This window comes from Poecilia reticulata, linkage group LG13, assembly GCF_000633615.1.
Source record: "Poecilia reticulata strain Guanapo linkage group LG13, Guppy_female_1.0+MT, whole genome shotgun sequence".
Taxonomy (NCBI): Eukaryota; Metazoa; Chordata; class Actinopteri; order Cyprinodontiformes; family Poeciliidae; genus Poecilia; species Poecilia reticulata.
Window position 1 is genome coordinate 26101677 of NC_024343.1, and position 16462 is coordinate 26118138.

Genomic DNA, 16462 nt, shown 5'->3' on the forward strand with positions numbered 1-16462 from the left:
TATATACTTTTATCTCAAGAAAACATTGGAAATGAAACTAAATAAATCCAAACAAATGACTAAAGCAAACATTAATTAATTTTAGTTGTGTCTGGTACATTTTCACATAAGCTCCCATGATACAACTAAATAACAATAACAAAGTTATGTAAAAAAAAACAACATACAAAATCATCACACACAAAAAAAATTGTAATAAACAAAAAAAAATCCTACTTTCCAAGTCTTTCATGTACAATGTTGCCACCCTGCGGGACTGATCTCATGTTTGCCAAGGAAACTCATAAATACTGAACTCAGTGAGGCCAGAGTGGCCTATAGACCAAGCTCACTCAGGAAAGTAGAGAGTGAGATAATTGCTGGCTTTAACAGGCATCAAGTGTCCAAGAGGTGATTTTATCACTATGGGTACTGAATAGAATCAGTAGCTACTTACACACACTCAATTAGTCCATATAATATAGGGGGGTGGGACAATCTGGACTTTCTATATAGAGGTTCAAAATATTTCCAATGAAAGTCAAGTAAATCAATATGTTTGGTACCCAAAGTAAACGCAAAGTAATTTGACCAACAGCGCCCCCACCTGGTCAAGAAACACTTCTACCAGTTGCAATGTGAGCATCACTAAGTTTTGCTTTACAACATGGGAACTCAATGAAACAAAAGCAGAGCTGTGCAGAGGACATCAGTGGCAAAAACTGCAGCTTGAATTCTATTCAGCCTCCATCAGCTTGCTTATTGATCACATCTGGATGAGCACACATCATGTAAAAGCAGAAGAAGAAAAGAGAACTTACTGTGGAGTTCCTGCTCGGGGTGTCAGACATCCCGTTGCTGCTTTGTTCCCATGCCGAGGAGCTAAATGCTCTGCTGCTGCTGCTGCTACTGAAGGCCTCCTGAGTGGAGCTCCGCAACAGGCTCGAGCTGCCCGGTCTGGAGCCTATGTCATACGACTCGGGCACGTCTTTAGTTCGACTGTGGTAGCTCCGTAGGGCACTGGTGGAGGAGGAGGACGCATCGCTGAGGCTCAGGGAGGACAAGTCCCTGCTCAGGTCACTCTGGGAAACAGACTTTCTTCTGTTGAGTGAGATGCTGGAGGCCGCCGGTGAAGAAGCGAGGTAGCTGGACTGGTAGGAGCTGTAGCCAGAGTAGGCGGACCCCCCACTCAGACCTGACGCTCCGTAGCTCTTGACGGAGGTTCTGCTTAGGCTCTCACTCCGTCGGCTGTTGATGCTGTTGCTGCTACTCCCGAGGATGCTGCTGCTACTCCCGAGGATGTCGGTGCGAGGGATAGTTCGACCCCGGTCTCGATCGGGGTCCGAGGAGGCGTTGTAGTTGCGGCCGCGGGCGGTGGAGCTGCTCAGGTAGCTGGACGAGTATCCTGAGGAGGAAGTGGAGTTGGGGGACCTGTAGGTGGACAGCCGGTCCCGCTCGCTATAGGTGCTGAGGCCCGGGGTCAGGGAGGGGCTGTAGGAGCTATAGTGGCTGGTGTAGGAGGAGCCAGCATAGCGTTTGGGGGTGGAGGAGACGCGGGACATGCTGCTGTTGCTGCTGGTTTTTCAGCCAGGGGGAGCCTCTGGAAGACTGCATCGACTGCAGACACAGCAAAGAGACACAAGCACTGTATTAGTTCATCAGCAACAATGGGATCAATACAAACCACAGCAACACAGCAGGCAGGAGTCAGGCCATTATTCATCCACACCTCCCCTGAGCGCTGAACGAATGATTCAGGAATTTATCTGCCATCACATCACATCTGCTGTCAGCCTGCATCATCCGAAGCAAAAACTGACCCATGCACGCACTCATCACCCTGCCTTTAGGATTCCATCAATATTTGAGCTTCTTTACCTACATTTAACACCGATCACATTACTGCAGCCCACTGTTTCTCCCAATATTCATGGCACATCAGCTTTTATTCAGCTGTTTCTTTATGACTGTTTGAAAATACAGCAGGAACAGGATTAAGACTGGAAGGACAGGTGAAAGGTGAGTGAATCTCTTCCTTAGCCCACTGGGGAGTTGAAAGAGCAAACTGGTGCATTTATACAGCTGGCAACTGGACAAAAACCTGGACCTGGCACTGCAGATCTTACTCCACTAACCACACACTTAGTAACCTTGGCAACCACACACCAGAAATATCGCAACTGCAGCTTCACAGTTCTTGAAAGGTATTTAAAGCAAAAACATTGAGGTTTGACTGCAGTCTTCCTGCTGAAATCTAAGAGTCAGTTTTTACCAGAGTTCTCCAACCTCTGGTTCTAAATTAGCCCAGGCGCATTATAACTGTGACATTAAAAAAAAAACACCGGGCTGCAATTTTCAGTGTCTTTTAAAAGTCTTCATACCCCTTCCACTTTGTCATTTTGGATTTTTTTATGCACACAAGTATAACATATTAGTGCATAATAAGGCTGGGCATATCAATCTAAATATCTCTATGCTATTGATGTCAAGGTGAGTATTAGTATTGGACTGATATTAGAATGATGATATTGATACTTTTGTTTACAGTTTCTCTTCATATCCAGCAGATTTACTCTAGTTCACACCAGTACATATGCAGGAATTAAAATGCCAAATATCAAAGGTTTACATTTTCAGTTTGAGAAAATGCTTTTATTCCTTTACAGTGTTTGCATTTAAAATGTCTGCCTTCTTTCAAATATGATCTGTGTAATTACCCAATAAGCACAACTTCACTCCAACAGTGCTCCTCTCTCTCTCTCTTGGCTCTTTCTGATTTCACATTGTGGTCAAAGCTACGATTTTAGCAGACTTTTATATATTCACAGAGAAAAAAAACCCCTGATATTCATGTGTCCAGTCAAAGTCTAGACCCAAATCCTGTTGATCTCTACCAACACTTGAACATTGATATTCACAGCTGCTCTCTATAACCTAATCTGGAGCAACTTGGCAAACAACGAGTAGAAACAGAAAAAGGTCTGCCTAGATGTGAAAGATTGGCAGAGATGTACTGCATTTAAAGATGCTTAATTCCAGGGAAAGGTGTTTCAACAAAATATTAACTCATGGGGCTGTGTGCATGCAGCTATGGAAAATGTTCCCTTGTGATTTAAATCTTGTTTGCTGGAAAAGTCAACAAGAACCCTTATTTCACAGAACTTTAACTTTAAATCCAGATTAAACAGATTACTTTGACACGTCAAGCTGAATATTTTCTCCCCATCACCAACCATCGAGATGTCTCTCCAGCAGATGAATACAGGTAAAGTCTGTGTGTGAGGTGGAAGTAATGGCTGGCAGCCTGGAGTGTTACTGTTGCAGCAAAGGCTCAGAGAGGCTCCTGTTCACATGTGCAGAAGCATCTGAATAAATAAAAGTATCTGATGTTGTTGATCCGTGTTGAGTTCATCCAGGGAGGCTCCGATTTCTTTAACCTCGCTCTTTCTGCTCTGATCTCGCCTCTCTTACCGCTTCCTATCCTCTCCTGCTCTCCCTTCATCCCTCTGTGGGAGTGGGCTTCCTTTTCTCTCAGAATGTTCTTCTCTGTATTGGCATAGCCTTCTTATGGTCTCTCTCAATCTGTTTTTCAACATCAAAAGGTTTCATCAATAATTCAGCCAATGGATCCTAACCAGGTACATGAGCACTCGGAGGGAGGCAGGCCAACATATGCAGAAGCAGGCCATGTTCAACCAGATGAAGCCAGATGATGAAGATAAGTAGAGTGATCCTCTACAGTTTGGCAGGGTTGTTTTGGTTTCAGCATTCTGACACAAAAAGGAAGAATTATATGGACTCTAATGTTACAGAATCTGAGAGGACAGAGTCATCTTCTGGCTTCACTTTTAATAACAACCTTTATCGCGAATATCACATTGATATTGAATAAGTGGTAATTGCCCCGACTAAAGTTTTAGTCACGCTATTTGAAAAAAAAAAAAACAAACAAAAAAACATTTTTGCACAATAAAAATAAACTAATTATTACCAATCACTAGTTAGAACCGATTTAGATGAGAGGAAATCTACACACATCATTAAGGTTCCAGTTGCTTATGATAACCATAGTAGAATAAGGCTTGCCATATTGTGTACCAAGCATGAGAGAACATCTGCGCTTGCCATCTGGAGACAGATATTGGACTAATTACAGCACCCCGTCTCACCCACAGGGTATCTCAGTGACTGGCTTCAGCCTTGCTGCAGGCTCCCTGTCCTATGATGTGCAGAGTGGAGCAGAGATGGTTATGCTTGAAGGGTGGGACTGGCGAGTGGGGTCCTGTTGTTTTCAGTGATGGCTCGCTGTTCTGCATTAATTACCACATATTATCATCATGTGGAAAGAGGATAAAATATACCAATGATGCTGTGAAGGCACACATTAGCTATATTCTGGTAGTACCACACTGTGCTATATCATCCATCATTCTGTGTTTCACCAAGACAAAACATGTCCACCTGTCTAAGGACTATATATTGACCATGTTCCAAGTCCCAGAGCTGCCCCCAATCAAACAAGAACCCAGTTCCTGTAGGTGTTCAGATGATCAACTGTCAAGTCAACAAATTGTGAAGTTATATTTGACATGTACAGTATTTTTATAACAACCCAAGTAACACAGCTACTTGATAGTGCTATAAAATGGCACTATGTGCCAGGAAAGCTCATAATAAGGGTTTAATTCTTGCCACAGTACCATGAAGGTCTGACTTGTAGAGTGTTGATGTCCTATGTACAGCTTCTCCCACATGAGCAGAGAATCTCTGCAGCTCCTCCTGACTTATCATGGGCTTTTCTTCCAATCGGCTGCCCAGCCTTCTTTTGAAAGGAATTAATAGCATTAAGTTTTATTTAAGGTATTAGAGTAGAGCCAGATTTGTTTTACTTTACCTGTCAATTTTTTTAAAAATCATGTATAATTTTTATTTTACTTTGCAGTTATGTGCTGGTGCATAAAACGGCAATAAACCACATAGAGTTTTTCGCTGTAACATGACAATGTGAAAGTATTCAGGGGGTGCGACTATACATTACTGAAGTGAACTGGAATACAGACACACTGAATTTGCCAAATAATTACTATAGTGTATGAATTGCACATGTTACAACAGGAACAAAAACTCACACACTTACACATTCTGGCTATTCTACATTTTCAGCCTTCCCTGAGGCAGTGCTAACCGGGAGTTACCATGGCTACAGTAGCAACAAGTTATGGCCAATTTAAACTTCCTATCAGAGCTGTTGACTGGTAACTACGTTCTTATCCTTTCTTCAAACCAAGAAAATGACAGGTTTCTGACCAGCAAGCATCTATACAGCTGGGGGGAAAAAAGAGATCAGACCACTGGCACCCATAAGAGATGTAATGGGTGCACCAAGCTTTTAGGACATCGCTATTAAAAATATTTCAACTGAGTGGCAGAGATGATTGCATTGGTGCACTCCAAGAGAGGTTTGTAGCAGCTGCCTACTGGCATCGAGATGGAGAGATGAGGTTTCACCTACGGGGCAAGTTTCAGAGAACTGGGCCAAAATCTTTTTACGAACCTCACTTTCAATATGTGGAACTGGATCCCAGAGCAATGCTCGGCTAGTATGAATCTACCCAACGACCAAGAAAAAATAGAAACTAGTGGACAAATTAACACTGCATTTGGCATTCAGCTCATCTGCAAAAATATTTGAGAGAAGTAAATTCATTCAGACTTGTGACGGAAGAAATTGACTCATTTATGATCTCCAAAATTTTACTCCATGTCCATGTGAAATTGCACAAACCAATGATAAATATCACATTATCAGCAATGGCTTTTAAATCTTGGTCCTCCGAAACTGCAGAAGAGCAGACATGACCTTAAAATCTTGCTTCTTTCTTAATATTTCCTCAGCGTAATATTTGCTCAGAGTGGGCTGAAACTGTAGTGATATGATAAAAAGGAGAACTAAGTGGTAAACTGAATAGTCACAGAGCTGCATCCAAATAGAATTAAACTCTGCTTCAGTTAAGGGTTTGACCTAGAAACAGATTTCCTCACTATCATTATTTATTCAAATAACAAAGTCAAGTGTAAACCAAGAATACCCCATGATTCAACAGATTCTACTCACCTTCAGAATAAAGAACTATTTGTGGTCATTTTTGTACGGAGTAAAATTTTACATGTCAAGGAGAAATTTTGACCCACACCGTTTTCAACATTGCATGAATTCATTGAGGTTTGCAGACACTGCTTTCTGCACAACTCTATTAGACTCCCACAACAGCATTTCAATCAGGTTGAGGTCTGGACTTTGACTGGGCCTTCAGGGCACCTTGATTTATGTCTTTCTTTTCACATATCGTTCTGTACAACTGATTATTTTTCTTGTTTATGACTCATTTTGATCTAAAAGTTATTTTGACTTTTAGGTCATTGTGACTTAAAATATAAGACATAATGCCTCACTTTTGATTTAAGACTACATTCGGTGAACAGATTGGTTTATGGTCAACTCAATGGCAGGAGGACACTTTGGACCTGCAGGTGTAAAACAAGACTAGGCCTTCACTCCTCCACCACTGTGCTTTGACAGCAGCTGTTTATTCTGATGTAATTGTTTTGGTTTTACCCAAACAGCACTGTGCATGATAAAAAAAACTAAAAAAAACAACAACATCTGAACTTCTTCTCATGTCTCAGCAGATATTGCTATAATACTTTTGTAGTTCATTCAAATGCACCTCCTGGATGTCTTTCCCAAAAGCTATACTTGGGGCCTGATCTACAAAGATTCCAAATAAAGAGCGCTAAAAGGTGTGAGCAGGCATACATGCGTAAAAGTGGTGCCAAAAACCTGGGTAAAACCTTTTCAGATTAAAAGTCAATCAACTTTTTTGAGCTTTATTTTGTGTTATAATGTTATTCTTCCATCAAGAACATACCTGGAGTGTTGCTTTGATTATTTCATCCAAGTTTGAGAAATCCTTTAATCTCCCCCAGCAGCCATTCGGGGTGCCTGAATGCTTGCCCCCACAAAGCCCTAAACATTTGCACAAAGCTCCTACTTGGAGCTGCAATCTCCAGCTGAGCTTCCGCCTCACAAAACACCTCTTCCCACACCTGCCCCACTCAGCTCCTCCAGACTAGCGGCAGAGTTAGCAAAAACCTACTGGAACTGCTGATCTTATATGAACTGTTTCTCAGTCTGACGCTCCTGAGGACTGTTGGAAACACTGTACTGGTTTATGGCTAGAAAATCACCTTTTATTCAAGAAGGTATGTTACTATGACATCTTTCTGAGGAGACCATAAATAAGCAATAAAGTGTAATAATAACTGTTACAAAATAATTGGTTTAACTTTTATTGCTTGATTCTGTTTTTTGAGCCTGTTGATCTGTCCCACCACCTTGGCTTTTAGACAGCATGGCTGCTTTAATTTCACAGTTTATAAGTCAGCAATATGTAGGAGAATGAAGAAAAACATTGCTTCACCTAAAGAGCTGTGACAGGCACAGAGCTATCATAACATCTGGTTGAAGTTGCTGGTAGGCGATGATGTCTTGTTATACAAACACATCCGTGGCACTGATTCAGCCAGTCTCACATAAAACGGCCTTTTCTTCACCTCATCGACCAGACCTCCATTGAGCCAAACATAAGAACACCGACAGGTGGATCACATGATATTGATCTTCTTGTTACACTGAGATTCTCAACTGGGCTCCTGTGGATTTACAAACCCATCTCTCATTAGCAACATGTTACTTGGTGCAGCTTTATGCCACGCTTGGCTCAAGAGAGTATTTTTCCACCATTGACTTTGACCATCACTAAGAAACATAAATTATGTTGTATTGGTTCTCATCTTAGACCTTTCCACATTTTGTCATGTGTATTATGGCAATAATACACAATGACAAGAATACATTGTTTTAATTTTTTTATTTTATTTTTAAAAAGTGTCAAAAGTGTCATTAGGATTCATCTCTCTCTCTACTCTGACAACACCAAATACAATTTAGCGCAACCATTTCCTAAAGAAGTCACCAAAGTAGTAAACTGCTTCCACCTCTGAGTAAGAAACGGACATTACCTAGACCACCAACTCTGCTAAGCAAGTGTCTGCCTATATGTCTTCATTTCAAAGAGGAGACAAATTGAGTCCAAACAGACTTCACATCAAATAGCCTTCAAACACCTGAAAAACAGAACACACGCTCAAAATCTTCCATTCAAATTTTCCTGAATCTCCGCCTGCTACGGTCTTCACTACACAGCCTAGATTTGACAACAATAAGAACCTGGAGGGGAAGAAGGCCATTAGCATTTATCACTACCACCATCTGTTGGTGACTCACGCACGAGGCCGTGACTACAGTGCGTAGGACAGGATCTGTGGGCTGCAGTTACTGCTGCTGCACCCTCTGCACATGACCAACTTCATTCTTTATTCATTGACTCCATCATTTGGTCATTTACACTCCGTTACTAATTAAAAAGCTCATCGATCTCTGCTGATCCACTTACTGATGCTGATGGATGTTATAAGTTACAAAAGATTAGAGACAATAACCCTGACAACTTCTATTAGCACCTTCTCAAGTACAGGTGATTTGGACAAGAGAATTGTAATCTTCAGCTTTACAGAATGTGTCCTCTGTGATTGAAAAAAACGAATCCTGCTTTTAATCAAAGCTGTTGCTGACATCCGTTGAAACCATCAGGTGGATGATTCATTCAACCATCCAGCCTGTCGGCGCTCTAAGTGACCTGCTGTACCTGGAGGATTTAGTATTTTTGGGTCTCATCAAGATTATGACAGAAATGTCGCTGCAGTAACTTGTTACTTTTCATCCAACGTTTTAAGCGACAACACGGCTTATATTGACTGACTGTTTGGCTGGACCGGGTTTTGTTTATTTGCAGTGTCAATAAAAAGTATATCGTGATCAACAAAATTATTTTCTTTTGACAAAAATACAAACCCTTTAAAGTACAAATCAGAAAACTAATTTCTGCCAGTTAATGACAAATCCATAAAAATATGTAACCTAAAATAAGGGTTTGTGAACTGCCTTTAAAGTGACCATTGAATCTCCAGCTATTTCAAGAGCTCATGGTGCCTCGCACACTAAGCATGTTTCCAGGGCCTTTGTAGAAAAAGGCATCACAGACCTCCAAGCATACATATCAACGAACAAGAAGTGCTTTTTAAAGTTTTTAAACCTTTGTTTCAGCCCAAACCCAGTCGAAGTGCTACTAAAAAGCTCAATTTGAGTCTCATCAGACCAGAGCACAACGTTCTAGTTAAAGTCTTAGGACAGCATTACACTTGTGATGGCAGACGTTGTTCTGGCATCACTCCCAAACAACTGGTTGCCATGTAGACGGTGTCTGACAGTTGTTATAGAAACTTGGCAAGAAGAAGATGCTTCTCTTTGCTGAAGTTCTCCTAACGGTGACCTTTAAAGCTTTTTGTCCCAATCCGGCTCACTGTGTGTAGAGGCAAGATAAATATGGGGCCCCATCCCAGTCTAAAAGAAATACACTCTGTTCCCCTTTGTATTTATGCTCCAGATAAACAGTCCTGGGTGACCAATTAGAAGCTCCGAGAAACTCTGATCAACTTTAAAAACTGAAGTATAAATGATAAAAAAAAAGCTTTACTTATATTTTTATCATTCATTTATGTTTGGGAAGCTGGTACCTGCTGTATTTGTAGCAGTGTGCGTCAGACTTCATGGGTTTAGGGGCAGCTCATCCTACTGATGCCACCCCAGAGTTTAAACACAGAGATCACCCCTGTGAAAAAACACAGACATGCCAAATGAGTGAGAACACAGGATTGGGGTGTAAAGCAAATACAGTGAAAAAGAGTGAAAGTAGTGCAACAGGTGGACTTCTGGGTGTTAATCCAAATGTGATGGAGTTTAAGGTTGCAAACTGATGGTCAGACATTCTGCTTTAGATAGAGGGAACAGCTTTTGAAGCAGCCTCATCCATAACACTGCTGCTCGTGTTCGCACTAAAACCAGTAAGATAGAGCCCATCACCCCAGTTCATTGGCTTTCTGCTTTGGAGAATAGATCATAAAATATGTCTGTTAGTTTATAAAGCACTGAATGTCTAGTACCAAAATACATTAAGGAGTTGTTGTCGTCATATCAACTTTCAAGACCTCTCCGGTCTTCTGGTTCTGGTCTGCTTCTCATCCTCAGAACCAGGACCAAACATGGAGAAGCAGCATTCAGCTTCTATGCACCACAAATCTGGAACAAACTTCCAGAACACTACAAAAAATTGTGAAATACTGAATTCCTTTAAATCAAGGCTAAAACCCCACCTGTTGTCAGAGAGGTTCACTTGATGTGATTTCTTGATTCTATAGCTCTAATGGTAACCAAGTCTGAGTGTGACCACTGAAACTGAACCAGAAGAAATGTGGTTTACTCTGGTTAATTTATGATTTAACCACAAGTGAATTAATCTCTCATGTTTCATAAGGTTGGTTTGAAGACCTTTTTGCTTTAATAAATAGTTTGCATTTACTACTTTATCAGATGTTAATGATCAGGAACATTTAAGTTCTAAAACAAATTCCTAAACAGAGGAAATCTTAAAGAGGAAATCCTTTTTCACAGCACTGTATGTGCAGAATGACAGCTAACATGCCAGAAAACCTTTCCATGGATGACAAATATAGTGTGTGAGGACTTCATATTGCCTGGAAGTCCTATAAATAGAGAAGTGAAGCAGCTAGAAGCTCAACTTTACAGCAGACACATTCAACTTTAAATGAACGAGCAATAATTAGAGAGTGGGGATGGACACTTGAGATCCTACAATCAAATCTCGGAAAGTTGCTCCTGTAAAGCTCACACGAGGAGGATTGTTTAGTCGGGTTTGTTAGAAAGAAAACATGCAGCAGCTTATTACCATCGTACTTAAAGCGAAGCTTCTTCTCATGCGAGAAAAATCTGGAAATATTATCCCCAACCCTCAGCCCAGCTCCTCACAGAAGATCACTACAAAGCTGAGCAAACAGTTGAGACCAGAACCAAGCAGGTTACCTGCAGGAAGATAAATGGAGGTTTGAGAAGGCTCACCCTTGTTGTTCTGAGCAGCCGGGTCTATGGACAGAAAGCAATAGGGGCGCTACTCGGGACGCTGCGGACCCACAGAGCAAGAGGATAGATAGTGTGAGCACGGCTGTCCAGAATGCCATGGATCAGGTTACAGAGCCGGTAAATATAGCAGACGCCTGTGACCTCCACAGGTCTCTCGGCGCTCCTCTGGCATTCCACTTTACTCTTAAAGGACTAGTGTTAAAACTTTCTGGAGGCCAGGCGGGCTAGAGGTGATTTCCACAGCTCTGCTGGAGCAAGCACTAAAAACATGTCAGAAATCATCTTGAAAGTTAAGAATGTGCCACAGTAGATTGTGATTCATCCATTAAGTTCCGCTGAAACATTGCCACCGTAAGGATGTTACAACTGAGCTAGTGGAAATTAATTATTATGTATTTTAGGGTTCCTTGCAAAAGTATTCAAATCCCTAGATATTTCTTTTTCCACATGTTGCCATGTTACAATCACCAACTCAAAATAATTGTATTGAGATTATACATGATAAATCATGATAAATCACCAGTGCCTTAATTGTTAAATGGAAGGAAAATAACGCAAGGTTTCTAATTTTTTTTTTTTTACAAATAACATGAATATGTGTGTTTGTAACTGAAGATCAGTCACACTGGATGGAGAGTATTTTGTGTACTTACAATTTTAGCCACAGTCCTAACATAAATACACAACCAGCTGAGGATATTTTGGTAATTTGTTGATGAACTATAGATTTTTATACATTTTTCTAAAAAAAATTAGTTCTAATTGAAAAAGCATTGTATATAGGAACATGAGACATTTCAAACTGTTTCTCTTGTAGACCCGCTCATCTACAAACATTTTTGGAATTTCAATGTAGAATATGGATTTTGTAATTTTTACTAATTTGGGTTGTTACTGGCATTATTATTGGAAATGATAGATGGCAATATTTAAATTCAAAAATATTAAATCTAGAGATATGGTGACAGGCTTTCATCATACCAAATATAGACAATGTCATCTGAAAATATGTTGGAAATTTTATGACAAGCTTTATATATATTTTGATGAGTTTTTAGATTCAAGTAATTTTTTACTTTTATTGTAGAAATTATGATTTACTTTTTTTATTGAAAAGGAGTTAAATCTAGAGAGCTGAAAATAAGTTCCTCTAATTTCACATTTTCACAGAGTAATCAGAGTATTTTAGCAATCTTAGGATGAGTTATATATTTTTTATGAATGAATTCCATATTGGAAAAAAAGTTCAAATTACAGTACACAGGTATTTTTTCATAGAAAAAGCAGTCAATCTCAGGACACTGGCATGGGTTTGCATTGTTCCAGATAAATACATAATTGTATATTTATAATTTTATTAATTTTTAAAGTGTTTTACAGTACCACCCATACACAAAACATATTGTCATAGCAACAGCTTCCAGAAGTGAGCCCATGTCATGCAAATTCCCAACTTAGTAAATGTGTGAAGGTGACCTCTGTAATGCTGGGCTGATTGACGAGAGTCTGCGGGGAGAGGCCGAGATATGGGAGGACATATTGCTTTGGGCTTGCAATCCATTGCAATTCTACTTAGATTTAGGACTGGGCTTTTACTAGGCCATTCAGACACATGAATATGCTTTGATGCAAACCATTTTATGTAGCTCTGGCTATTTGGTTTATTGTTATCTTTCCATGTTTTCTGTCACTTCTGACCAGCGCATCTGTCCCTATTAACAGGAAGCATCTTCTAAGCATGATGCAGCCACCACCACATTTCACTGTGGGGATTCAGGGTGTGTTCAGGGTGATGCTTTCCCTCCACATAATGCTCTAGGCCAAATAATATTAAACTCAGGGCTCATCTGATCAGAGCTCGATTTTTCATATGTTGGTAGTGTCCCTTACAACAAAATACAAATGTCTTGTAGATCTGCATTCTGTCAACAGATTCTAGAATCTGAGCTGTGAATCTGTGACCTGCTGTTTCTCTAATTACTTCTCTCATTGCCTGTCAGTTTAGGTGGAAGGTTATGTGTTGAGGCGTCTGACGTGGCGACATACTCTTTCCATTTTCAAAAAATACATTGAACAATCTTATAAAAGATGCTGAGAGCTTTGGATACTACTGTTCTTCTCCTTAACGTTCTCCCTGACCTGTCTGCTGGGTTCTTTGGTGTTCATAATGCTGTTTCTTCACTAATGGTCTCTAGCAAACCTCTGAGATCGTCACTGGACAAGTGTTTATAATGAAATTAAATGCACATATGGGTTTTGCTAAGGTGACTTCTGAATGTAGTTGTTTGCACTGAATTTTACTTAACGTTACCAGAGCTAAAGGGGGTGAATACAATTACAATGTACAATTTAGTCTTCAGAATTTTGTTTTGTTTTTGAGTTGGTGAAACATATAAAATAAAAATATAATTTACAGAACTTTGTGTTGGTGACGGATGTGATACTCTTGGAAGGCTCCGTGTGTCCGGAAACGCATTCCTGGACTGCGACACCAGGGTCCAAATAAAAACGAGTATTCTCTGGCCAGAGGACATAGCTGACGTATGACAATGGAAAAAGACAGTCGGAGCTCTGTGCCGAAGTGGCTCTGAACCGGCGTATAGCGTTACATGACACCGAGAGGAGACGGGTCTGATGGTACCGGAGCACTCAAGTCGGCACTCCGGGTGCCGTGATGTCAGCAGTGTACCAAACAGACTGATTACATGCGAGCAGAGGTGGAATGCCTGATGGAGACCACAGGCGATAACGTTATTCCGCACCTTAATAAGAAAACCAGTCGAACAACACGAGTAGTGATAGCAATTCCGTCTCCATTCCCGGATCCGATTCATTTGGCTCAGCTCACCAGCAATATCCGGCTCTTTCTGCTACACAATTTTAATTCGGAAAAGTTTTTGAGATTTAATTTTGCATGAGCGTAACCCCATATTACAACACTGATTAACATAATTTTTTTTTAATTGTTTTATCAAATTTTCTGTCTTTTTTTCTGTTCTTTTTTTTTTAACTGGCTTATTTTCTTACATTTTAATCAGGTGCCTGCTGTGAATTTTCCCTGTGAGGATTTTTAAAGTATCTCTGTTTCTGATTATACCTCTTGATTAATATAAATCAGATTTTAGAAAGTGGTAGATAGCTGTAAACAATGAGATTGTTTCTGATGGATGTGTCTTTCTATAAAAATTAAGTTGATTTCTCCAATGTTGTCACATGCTTGCTCAGGATGAAAGACTGATGCCAAGTCAACAAGATTAAATTATCTGGGTTTCCTTAGACAAATGTTTACCAGCTGCCATTAGATAATCAATTGACTTTGACGGCACAGTATTAAAGTTAGAAACAAACTGAACATATCTGATATGGAAGTTACTATATAATTGGATTGTATGGGGAAGACTTGAATTATTTTAGAACTGAAATTATATTGTATTGTGAAATGGATTGAGGGCTGCACAGTGGCGCAGTTGGTAGAGCTGTTGCCTTGCAGCAAGAAGCTTCTGGGTTCGATTCCCGGCCCCGGTCTTTCTGCATGGAGTTTGCATGTTCTCCCTGTGCATGCGTGGGTTTTCTCCGGGTACTCCGGTTTCCTCCCACAGTCCAAAAACATGACTGTCAGGTTAATTGGCCTCTCCAAATTGCCCCTAGTGTGTGTGCATGGTTGTGTGTCCTGTGTGTCTCTGTGTTGCCCTGTGGCAGACTGGTGACCTGTCCAGGGTGTACCCCGCCTCTCGCCCGAAACGTTAGCTGGAGATAGGCACCAGCAACCCTCCCGACCCCATTAAGGGACAAGGGTGCAAGAAAATGGATGGATGGATGGAAATGGATTGAAGTTGTCTTGTAAAGGGCTTTGAGATTACATTTATTGTAATTTGATGTTTTTGAAACAATGTCTAGAAATGAACTCCAATACACAGGTGCTAATTACAAGGTTACTTACAGCTTATGCATATTTTGACATGTGCTGCTATTATGCTATAATAATAATAATAATAATAATAATAATAATAATAATAATAATAATAATAATAATAATAATACTTCCATGTTTCATGTGAATGAGTCACTCATTCATTGTGAGTGGGCATAAGGAGCCGGCTCGGCTTCGGGCGCCACATCACTAATCAGCAGGGTTGCCTGGTGATGGAAGCGGGCAGGCTCGCAGGAATGCAGCGCGAGAGAGGGTACGAGAGAGGACATAGAGGCAACCGTAAACCCAACGTTCCTCTAACCTGCCGCTGGGAGATGCAGTCAAGTTAATACACCACTTATAAACTAACTAGTATACACTTTACGGCTGTGTAAGCAGGCTGAATACGCCTCAGTGGTAACTCATGGAAACGCATTCAGGACAGCTGCATAGACACAGCGCCAAACTGTGCTGTGACAGCGAACTGAGGCACTGCTGCGGGACACACTGTTCATACTTTAGCCGCATAGATATGACCAATAAAATCACAAGGATACATTTTACTCTACATATAATAAGTGCAGATGAAAAAAATAAGCAGGAATAAATCGAACTTTCTCGAGTTTTTCCAACCGCTGTCCTCCACAGCAAGCTTCGTTTAGGAATAAAAAAATAAATAAAAAAAAAAAAAAAAAAACATACAATCCAATCAAACATTCTGTTCCACTCAAATCTAATGTTGTTTTGACTTATAAATTCTGACCCAATACTGGGACTAAGCTAAGTAGCTAAGTGTCAAGAATAAGAAGAAACAACACCTATCAGGGTTATGGAGGTAGAGGGGAACTGCATTCACTCACCCCGCAGTTGGAGATCATCCCGATCCAAACGGGCAGCGAAACGCCCCCAACAGAGTCCCCCTTTATCTGGTCGGTGCTTCTATCAGACCACAGGGTCCAGGGTTTAATTGTAGTAAAACGATAATGTTAAACCGACGAGAAATCTGCCAAAGGCTTTAACGAGGCGACCGTTAGTGTTTAGCCATATCGCCTGTTCGCTGCAGTTGTAGAGTTTCAGCAACCGAGTAACGGCCCATTTCGCTTTAACGGTGACGTCAGAACGGCCAAGGAGCGAAGCTGTGATTGGTTCAAAGCAGACTCAGCACGTCACTGGCCATAAATGCGAACCGCCTCCTACACCGTCACCATAGCGACTAACGTAAACATCAGAGAATCCTTTCATTGAAAATATGCGACGTTCGGTCTCGCGGGAGATCTATCCCGTTCCTCCTTCTGTGTTTTTTTTTATAGGAGCTTTTTAATGGAAAGCATAATAATAATATAAATATTTAAATATATATAACTTCTGGAGGTATATATAACTTTGGGCTAATATTTAAAAATAAAGGGGGGTAAATCGACAGTTTAATGATTGCATTTATTTTATAAATAAAATTC

At 40.5% G+C, this 16462-nt stretch overlaps 1 protein-coding gene across 8 annotated transcripts in view; it reads right to left on the reverse strand.

Annotated features, from left to right (window-relative positions):
* usp2a (ubiquitin specific peptidase 2a) overlaps window positions 1-16108 on the reverse strand; it is a 43251-nt gene extending 27143 nt beyond the window's left edge. Inside the window, exons 1-3 of one of the 8 annotated variants that reach the window (XM_008426236.2) lie at window positions 15866-16107; window positions 9676-9770; window positions 801-1596 (exon numbers count right to left, since the gene is read on the reverse strand). In XM_008426236.2, the coding sequence (XP_008424458.1) occupies window positions 801-1541 (741 nt within the window). In that variant the 5' untranslated portion in view covers window positions 1542-1596; window positions 9676-9770; window positions 15866-16107. Of the gene's footprint in view, window positions 1-800; window positions 1597-9675; window positions 9771-11038; window positions 11173-15865 lie in introns of those variants that run through there. The other 7 variants (XM_008426235.2, XM_008426234.2, XM_008426233.2 and 4 more) reach the window with 7 other exon arrangements.
* Window positions 16109-16462: the final 354 nt, after the last annotated feature.